This window comes from Gymnoscopelus braueri (assembly GCF_963280865.1).
Source record: "Gymnoscopelus braueri genome assembly, chromosome: 11".
NCBI classification, from domain to species: domain Eukaryota; kingdom Metazoa; phylum Chordata; class Actinopteri; order Myctophiformes; family Myctophidae; genus Gymnoscopelus; species Gymnoscopelus braueri.
This window is the reverse complement of record NC_137613.1, coordinates 1,166,161-1,176,579: the sequence shown is the minus strand read 5'-3', so window position 1 is coordinate 1,176,579 and position 10,419 is coordinate 1,166,161. Positions and strand designations below refer to the sequence as shown.

The following is a 10,419-nucleotide window of genomic DNA, read 5'->3' as shown; positions in this document are numbered from 1 at the left end:
TTGTTTAAAAAACTACAGAAAAGTGTATCTGTTCACTAAATGGAAGCCTATAGTCTATATGTCTGGTGCCAGAACCTTTATTTAAAAAAAAGAAAGAAAATAATATGCATTCACTGGTTATGCTTTTAAAAAACTGATCTATCAGCCCACATAACAACAAATAAAACAGATCTGATCTATCAGCCCACATAACCAATTGTGGAGCAGAATGACTCTGTGTCATTTTAAGATTTCTGTGGGCTATTAAAAAAATTAGCAGATCTACAAGCTCATAGCGTGGACAAATACATATCATTTTTGGGGTCCTTGACATGAAACAGTTTGAGAACCACTGATATTATAGCAACATACGTTTAAAAAAAAAAAAAACCTGTTAGGATTTAGAAGACATTTGTAGAATCCCCCAGAAGCGAAGATTTGAGTAAAAAATGTTTGCTTTAAAAACATAAATATTCAAAGATTTGCACACATTTTCACGATTTTTCAAAAAGAACAACAGAGCTATATCTGCTATTTTTTAATGGAGTATAAAATAATGGTTATGGCTAAAACTCTTAAAATGACACAGTATGCGTATCCCGGATTAAACCGGTTAAGTCATTTGATACGGACTAATGGATCAAGTGGATCCATTAGTCTGTATCAGAGTCACTGCAGAGCTGTGTCCTCCAGGCCTTGGACTGTAGCTAGAGATAGAATGTTTAGACAGGCCTCTGGTATTACAGCTGTTACAGCCATAAAACACACACACACACACACACACACACTCACGCACGCGCGCGCGCGCGCGCGCGCACGCACGCACGCACGCACGCACGCACGCACGCACACACACACACACACACACACACACACACTCACTCACTCACTCACTCACTCACTCACTCACTCACTCACTCACTCACTCACTCACTCACTCACTCACTCACTCACTCACTCACTCACTCACTCACTCACTCACTCACTCACTCACTCACTCACTCACTCACACTCACACACACAGTCACACACACTACATTACCCGGGGTATTATTGTAGTATGTGGTGCGTTTGGGAACAGTATGAAGTGTGTTTGGTTTTTGCTCTGCAGCAACAGAAGAACCTGGAGGGATACGTGGGCTTCGCCAATCTACCCAACCAGGTCTACAGGAAGTCTGTGAAGAGAGGCTTTGAATTCACGCTCATGGTTGTGGGTGAGTGGCTCTTCATGGTGCATTTTACATCCTTTCTCTCTTCTCTCTCTGCAGACTCTAAACACACGTTCATTCATCCAAGAAACCAAAACACTGTTTAGTCTGTTTGCTTATTATTATTATTGTTGTTGTTCAAATGTTACGTTATGCAGCTGGTTGAAGTTTGAGTAGCGGCAGCCTACGTAGCGGCAGCCTGCGTAGCGGCAGCCTACGTAGAGGCAGCCTGAGTAGCGGCAGCCTGCGTAGAGGCAGCCTGCGTAGAGGCAGCCTGCGTAGAGGCAGCCTGCGTAGAGGCAGCCTGCGTAGAGGCAGCCTGCGTAGAGGCAGCCTGCGTAGAGGCAGCCTGCGTAGCGGCAGCCTACGTAGAGGCAGCCTGAGTAGCGGCAGCCTACGTAGCGGCAGCCTGCGTAGAGGCAGCCTGAGTAGCGGCAGCCTGAGTAGCGGCAGCCTGCGTAGCGGCAGCCTACGTAGAGGCAGCCTGAGTAGCGGCAGCCTGCGTAGAGGCAGCCTGCGTAGAGGCAGCCTGCGTAGCGGCAGCCTACGTAGAGGCAGCCTGAGTAGCGGCAGCCTGCGTAGAGGCAGCCTGCGTAGAGGCAGCCTGCGTAGCGGCAGCCTGAGTAGAGGCAGCCTGCGTAGAGGCAGCCTGCGTAGAGGCAGCCTGCGTAGAGGCAGCCTGCGTAGAGGCAGCCTGCGTAGAGGCAGCCTGCGTAGAGGCAGCCTGCGTAGAGGCAGCCTGCGTAGAGGCAGCCTGAGTAGCGGCAGCCTGAGTAGCGGCAGCCTACGTAGAGGCAGCCTGAGTAGCGGCAGCCTGAGTAGCGGCAGCCTGCGTAGCGGCAGCCTACGTAGAGGCAGCCTGAGTAGCGGCAGCCTGCGTAGAGGCAGCCTGCGTAGAGGCAGCCTGCGTAGCGGCAGCCTGAGTAGAGGCAGCCTGCGTAGAGGCAGCCTGCGTAGAGGCAGCCTGCGTAGAGGCAGCCTGCGTAGAGGCAGCCTGCGTAGAGGCAGCCTGCGTAGAGGCAGCCTGCGTAGAGGCAGCCTGCGTAGAGGCAGCCTGAGTAGCGGCAGCCTGAGTAGCGGCAGCCTACGTAGAGGCAGCCTGAGTAGAGGCAGCCTGCGTAGAGGCAGCCTGCGTAGCGGCAGCCTACGTAGAGGCAGCCTGAGTAGCGGCAGCCTGCGTAGAGGCAGCCTGCGTAGAGGCAGCCTGCGTAGCGGCAGCCTGCGTAGAGGCAGCCTGCGTAGAGGCAGCCTGCGTAGAGGCAGCCTGCGTAGAGGCAGCCTGCGTAGAGGCAGCCTGCGTAGAGGCAGCCTGCGTAGCGGCAGCCTGCGTAGCGGCAGCCTGAGTAGCGGCAGCCTGCGTAGCGGCAGCCTGAGTAGCGGCAGCCTGCGTAGCGGCAGCCTGAGTAGCGGCAGCCTGCGTAGCGGCAGCCTGAGTAGCGGCAGCCTGAGTAGCGGCAGCCTGAGTAGCGGCAGCCTGCGTAGCGGCAGCCTGCGTAGCGGCAGCCTGAGTAGCGGCAGCCTGAGTAGCGGCAGCCTGCGTAGCGGCAGCCTGCGTAGCGGCAGCCTGCGTAGCGGCAGCCTGCGGCAGCCTGCGTCAGCCTGCGTAGCGGCAGCCTGAGTAGCGGCAGCCTGCGTAGCGGCAGCCTGCGTAGCGGCAGCCTGAGTAGCGGCAGCCTGAGTAGCGGCAGCCTGCGTAGCGGCAGCCTGAGTAGCGGCCCCGACGCATTAGCCTCGCTCTGAGCTGAGGACCATGTCTGAGCCCGGGAAGACATATTTACAGCAAATGTATCCTTTATGGCAAAACCAATGTTTCAGTGGTGGAGCTGGTTAGTGGTAGTAGAGGTGTGTGTGTGTGTGTGTGTGTGTGTGTGTGTGTGTGTGTGTGTGTGTGTGTGTGGTGGTGGCAGCAGTGAGTCAGGAGAACACAACAAAGGATGCAGATGATGTCTCGTCAGAGCTGTGGTCAGTGGTTTGTAAAAGAGAAGTGAGACATGCGTTGAAGAGGAGCCATTAGTCCTCACAGCCTGCTGCTATGAGGTGTGTGTGTGTGTGTGTGTGTGTGTGTGTGTGTGTGTGTGTGTGTGTGTGTGTGTGGAGAGGCCGGATGTGGATCCATGTAAAAAATGCTTCCGTTCGGCCTCTCCAATGTTATCTCCTTGACTAAAAGCTTAATATCTCCATTTCTTTTTAACGTGGTGGAAGTGAGACGTTTTCGATCGGCGATCACTCTGCAATGGAGGATCGCGTTAGAAATATTATTGTTCCAGGCGTTAGTCGGGACCCTCCGCCGTCTCACACGCACGCTTTGTTTACATGCACTTCCGCGTCGGGGCTTCTACAGCACGAAACGTATCAACGTAAGTGGATGGAAGATATGCAGGCACTCAACGTATAATATTTTAATAAACCTCTGGCACACGATGTGTTAAGTGAAGGTGGGGGCCGCATGTCGCCCCCGGGCCGCCAGTTGCCCATGTATACACGTTACCCCCCCTGGACATGATGCTAGTATGTGACAGGGACTTAACCCCCTGCAGTCCAGCCCTTGATGCTGAGTGCCAAGCAGGCATTGAGTACCAGTTGTATAGTCTTGGGTCTGATTCTGCCAGGTATCAAACCCCGGCCTCCCATTCTCAGAGCGGACACTCTAACCACACAGAGCTGGCCTTGTGAATGCCTGTAGGAGAGTCTCATTATTCCCAGGCCGAGGTTTAAACAGGTTCTCCTCCACTTGATGGCTTCACACACCGACAGCAAAGCTCTGTGTCTAAAGTGTCAGGCCTGGTTATCGTACCGAGCTGAACCATGAAGCTGTCTGTCTGTCTGTCTGTCTGTCTGTCTGTCTGTCTGTCTGTCTGTCTGTCTGTTCTCTGACTGACGTCCACTTGTTTGGTGGCCGGTGAGCCCAGCCAGCGCACGCTTCCTTTAAAGGAAATTTCCAGCAGCTGTGTAAACCGTGGGGCTTTTATTCAAAGGAACTTCCCACTGCATACATACATACATACATACTGTACAAGAGACTGGGGGAGGGGGGGGTGCAGGAAAAGTTTAGTCTTTCAGAGAGAGAGAGAGAGAGAGAGAGAGAGAGAGAGAGAGAGAGAGAGAGAGAGAGAGAGAGAGAGAGCCGCTCCATGTTAATTCATTTGACTTCTGATTGCACTGGGGGCAAAAAGGAATGTACTGTACATGCTAGTGAAATGAAAAGTTTTTCTGCTGCTCGGGGGGGAAAATTCTGTACATTTACCGCGTTGTAACCTAAAGGCAATAAACCCCCCCCCCCCCCCACGCCTTCTGCCTGTACGCCATGTCTGGGAGCAAGCTCTGCGCTTAATGTCTGGGGGCTTTCCCTTCAAATGGCACACGAGAAGACGGTTAAAAAAGCAACTTAACGACTCTAGCGCACGGCAAAAAGCCCTATATATCTGTTAGCAAGGCTATTAATTTCACCTCAACGATAGCCTGTCATTGTGGAATCACTCTCATTTATAAGGGTGAATTCTGTGCCCCGCAGGGGGAACGCGCAGCGTTCGCAAACGCATTCACAAGTGTTTTTTGTGAAAGGAGCCGAAACCATAAAGCATGGGCTATGACTGCAGTAGCCCTCAGACCACTATGACTGCAGTAGCCCTCAGACCACTATGACTGCAGTAGCCCTCAGACCACTATGACTGCAGTAGCCCTCAGACCACTATGACTGCAGTAGCCCTCAGACCACTATGACTGCAGTAGCCCTCAGACCACTATGACTGCAGTAGCCCTCAGACCACTATGACTGCAGTAGCCCTCAGACCACTATGACTCCAGTAGCCCTCAGACCACTATGACTGCAGTAGCCCTCAGACCACTATGACTGCAGTAGCCCTCAGACCACTATAACTGCAGTAGCCCTCAGACCACTATGACTCCAGTAGCCCTCAGACCACTATGACTCCAGTAGCCCTCAGACCACTATGACTGCAGTAGCCCTCAGACCACTATGACTGCAGTAGCCCTCAGACCACTATGACTGCAGTAGCCCTCAGACCACTATGACTGCAGTAGCCCTCAGACCACTATGACTGCAGTAGCCCTCAGACCACTATGACTGCAGTAGCCCTCAGACCACTATGACTGCAGTAGCCCTCAGACCACTATGACTGCAGTAGCCCTCAGACCACTATGACTGCAGTAGCCCTCAGACCACTATGACTGCAGTAGCCCTCAGACCACTATAACTGCAGTAGCCCTCAGACCACTATGACTCCAGTAGCCCTCAGACCACTATGACTCCAGTAGCCCTCAGACCACTATGACTCCAGTAGCCCTCAGACCACTATGACTCCAGTAGCCCTCAGACCACTATGACTCCAGTAGCCCTCAGACCACTATGACTGCAGTAGCCCTCAGACCACTATGACTGCAGTAGCCCTCAGACCACTATGACTGCAGTAGCCCTCAGACCACTATGACTCCAGTAGCCCTCAGACCACTATGACTGCAGTAGCCCTCAGACCACTATGACTGCAGTAGCCCTCAGACCACTATGACTGCAGTAGCCCTCAGACCACTATGACTGCAGTAGCCCTCAGACCACTATGACTGCAGTAGCCCTCAGACCACTATGACTGCATTAGCCCTCAGACCACTATGACTGCAGTAGCCCTCAGACCACTATGACTGCAGTAGCCCTCAGACCACTATGACTCCAGTAGCCCTCAGACCACTATGACTGCAGTAGCCCTCAGACCACTATGACTGCAGTAGCCCTCAGACCACTATGACTGCATTAGCCCTCAGACCACTATGACTGCAGTAGCCCTCAGACCACTATGACTGCAGTAGCCCTCAGACCACTATGACTCCAGTAGCCCTCAGACCACTATGACTGCAGTAGCCCTCAGACCACTATGACTGCAGTAGCCCTCAGACCACTATGACTGCAGTAGCCCTCAGACCACTATGACTGCATTAGCCCTCAGACCACTATGACTGCAGTAGCCCTCAGACCACTATGACTGCAGTAGCCCTCAGACCACTATGACTGCAGTAGCCCTCAGACCACTATGACTGCAGTAGCCCTCAGACCACTATGACTGCAGTAGCCCTCAGACCACTATGACTGCAGTAGCCCTCAGACCACTATGACTGCATTAGCCCTCAGACCACTATGACTGCAGTAGCCCTCAGACCACTATGACTGCAGTAGCCCTCAGACCACTATGACTGCAGTAGCCCTCAGACCACTATGACTGCAGTAGCCCTCAGACCACTATGACTGCAGTAGCCCTCAGACCACTATGACTCCAGTAGCCCTCAGACCACTATGACTGCAGTAGCCCTCAGACCACTATGACTCCAGTAGCCCTCAGACCACTATGACTGCAGTAGCCCTCAGACCACTATGACTGCATTAGCCCTCAGACCACTATGACTGCAGTAGCCCTCAGACCACTATAACTGCAGTAGCCCTCAGACCACTATAACTGCAGTAGCCCTCAGACCACTATGACTGCAGTAGCCCTCAGACCACTATGACTCCAGTAGCCCTCAGACCACTATGACTGCAGTAGCCCTCAGACCACTATGACTCCAGTAGCCCTCAGACCACTATGACTGCAGTAGCCCTCAGACCACTATGACTCCAGTAGCCCTCAGACCACTATGACTCCAGTAGCCCTCAGACCACTATGACTCCAGTAGCCCTCAGACCACTATGACTGCAGTAGCCCTCAGACCACTATGACTGCAGTAGCCCTCAGACCACTATGACTGCAGTAGCCCTCAGACCACTATGACTGCAGTAGCCCTCAGACCACTATGACTGCAGTAGCCCTCAGACCACAGGGTCATTTCCTGCCGATGTGTAAATCGTTACCAAATATTGACTTTGACCAGCAGAGTGACCGTGGCCCACTTTCACTGAGCCGCTACAACACAATGAGCTGAGCCATTGATTTGACTCCAGCAGCAGCAGGATGGATCAGAGACTCCACACAGTCAACCAGTGTTGATTTTTTATCAGCACATTTTGATTTAGTTTTAGTCTTAGTCTTTTGAATACAATTCCATTTCGTTTTAGTCATCTGAAATGTTTTGGTTTTTGTCTAGTTTTAGACATAAGATTATAGTCGACTAAATCTACAGTTGATTTAGTCGACTAAAGTGTATTTCGGCGGTGCCTTGATTGTGTCGTAATGGCGGATTTTACACTTGGTTGCATGCTGAGAATAGCAGATCTACAAGCTCACAACGTGTCGCAGATCTGCTATTTTCAGAGCACAACACCCGAGCGCAACCAAAGATCTTTTAGTTCTACTGGATCTCTTCTCCACTAGATCTCTCACTAACATTTTAGTCTAGTTTGTATTTGTTGACAAAATTGTCAATATATTTAGTCTTAGTTTTAGTCATCATAGCTTAGTTTTTATTTAGTTTTCGTCAGTGAAAAAAGGGAAGTCCACCAACACTTCTCGTCATGGTCTTATTCGACGAAATCAACACTTTCTCTTGGCTTTCTCTAAAAAGGATGATTTTACTTTGGTTGCTTGCTGGTGTCACACTCTGAAAATAGCAGCTAACAGTAGTTACATCGTGAGCTTGTAGATCTGCTATTTTCATGGCGATACGTGACACACAAACAAGTATAAATCATGCACAACCCTATAAAGCATGTGGCAGATGAAGTGGAGCCCTACACTACAGTAATACACTATCATATTTATTGTAAGATCAAAGAGTATTAGAGCTGATCAAACTAGCATCTGAATAAATGTTCAGAAGCTTCTCCCCATAAAACCCTAACGGTTCCAGATATTTCATAAACTTAAACTAGTTGGCTGTATGTAGAACAGCAAGAACGTTCATTTAGACCAGCGGTTCTCAACCAGTGGTCCTTGAGGGGGTTCCAGGGGGTCCCCAGACAAATTAATAGTTAGGACCAAATTGACCCTCATGTGTCTGTAACTCTGAGAGTGTACAAATGGATCCATTTGTACACTCTCAGAGCTAAATGAACACTGATTATGGTGATACAGTGTAGATTGGGACCACCAAGAATTCTAAATGGTTGAGTCCCTGGCACATCTTTTCAAATGGGGGTCCCTGGGCTAATATGTGTCGATTTGGGGGTCCTTGACGCGAAAAAGGCTGAAAACCACTGATTTAGACCCATAACTAGAAAAAGTGCTCCTCGGAGCACAGGTCTCCGCCAGGTCAGGTAGGTTATTGTGGCCTCCTGGTGGCGCTATAATAGGCCATTGTGAAAAGGGTGCCCGTTTCTTCTTAGGCCTTTCACGACAATCGGACACTGCATTCATGATTTGAGGCATTTTGTTCCAAAAATGTGTTTAGCTAAATTAGACCTGCTGGTGGCGCTATAACAGGCCAATGTGAAAGGGGTGGCATTTCTTCCTCAGCCTAGTGGGAATGTGCGTGTAAAATTTCACGGAAATCGCAAGCTGAGTGCATAATTTGAGGCATTTAATTCAAAACGGAGCAATCCTGCAAACTTTGGAAGCCAGCCATAGCCAATGAGGATGGAATATGGGAAATCGGACACATCCGTGTTGATCACATGACTATAGAGATACTGTATACCGATTTGCATGACCTTTGGATAAAATCTGTAGGAGTAATATAAAGAAATTGGTTTTGCACAAATCGGCCTCCTGGTGGCGCTATAACAGGCCCATGTGAAAAATGTGGGGCAAATGTTCTGAATTGGCATCCAGGGAGTGTGTGTGCACAGTTTCACAGCGACCGGGCTAACGGTGCCAGAGATTAGCTGGTGACAGACAGACGGACGGACGGACACACGGACACACACACGGACGGACGGACAGGGGGTAAAACATACTCTCTCGCCATGCCTTACGGCCTGGCGGAGACAATAATACCTAAACTGCATAATGTTACATATTGTGATAGTGGCTTAGGCTCATATCCATGTTGTTTCACAATTTTTGCTTTAATCCCCCATGAGCAGACAGAGCTCTGTGTGAGAAATCTTCTCAGTAAAATCCCCTCTTCCTCCTCTTCCTCCTCCTCTTCCTCCTCTTCCTCCTCCTCTTCCTCCTCTTCCTCCTCTTCCTCCTCCTCTTCCTCCTCTTCCTCCTCCTCTTCCTCCTCTTCCTTCTCCTCTTCCTCCTCCTCTTCCTCCTCCTCTTCCTCCTCTTCCTCCTCCTCTTCCTCCTCTTCCTTCTCCTCTTCCTCCTCCTCTTCCTCCAGCGCAGCCAGCATCACTGAACACCAGTGGTGTAAAGTAACTAGGTACATTTACTCAAGTACTGTACTTAAGTAAAATGTTGAGGTATTTCTCACTTTACTGGAGTATTTCCAATTTTCTCTACTTTTACTTTTACTCCACTACAATTATTTGAAAACTTTAGCTACTAGTTACTTTGTAGATTTTTATTATTATTACAAAACATACACTAACCACTTCAGCCCTATACCCATTTAGGCCATTTGAAAATAGCCGATCTACAAGCTCACAATGCGTCACATCGCGACGCATCGTGAGCTTTTGCTGTTTCCAAAAGATTTTTTATACATTCGAAAACTTGTGAACCGGGACATTCTGCATAATGAGTACTTTCTACTTGTGTTACTTTAAGTACATTTTGATACCAATACTTTTGTAATTTTATAATTCCGGACTTTAACTTGTAAGGGCGCGGCCCCACCGCACTTTTATTTTGCCTCTGGGGTGGAATCTGCCAATACTTTGTCAATGCAAAAGCGTGGATTCATGGTCTTGTGTAGCCCCTTTCGGGACCCTGTTTACCTTTTTTGTATTTGGGAAGGCGGTATCCAGGGTCCCTTGTTGGTTAGAACACGCTCTCTCGTACCGGCGGCTACCACTGTCTGGTCTCAGGCTTACAGCTCGTCGCTTAGAAGTTGCAGAGATTTCTCAAAGGTACCAAAATGAGCAATACTAACGCGCGAGGAAGCGGCATTAAAGCGCGCGGATCGGCGATGCCGTTTAACATTTTTAATAATTTAGTAAAACTTAAGCTCTTTTCTCACACTCTGCTCCACTGCCCATGTCCCGCCTCCCCGCGGTGACTGACAAGCTGCGCGTCCTACGCATAACTCTATGGTCCTCGTTACTGCCTCTGATTGGCGAGCTCCTACATGCTTGCATGACAATCACAACGCGGGGAGGCGGGACATGGGAAGTGGAGCTGCAGGAGCAGAGTGTGAGAGAGGAGCTTAAGGTTTACTAAATTATTAAAAATGTTAAACGGCATCG

The 10,419-nt window shown here is 50.0% G+C and overlaps 1 protein-coding gene across 1 annotated transcript in view; it reads left to right on the top strand.

The window, feature by feature from the left end:
- The first annotated feature begins 1,096 nt into the window (after positions 1-1,096).
- The window catches only part of LOC308095021 (septin-7), an 83,232-nt gene continuing 73,909 nt past the window's right edge, over positions 1,097-10,419 (top strand). Inside the window, exon 1 of the mRNA XM_080441935.1 lies at positions 1,097-1,193. Within this exon, the coding sequence (XP_080298061.1) occupies positions 1,184-1,193 (10 nt within the window). The 5' untranslated portion in view covers positions 1,097-1,183. The remainder of the gene's footprint in view (positions 1,194-10,419) is intronic.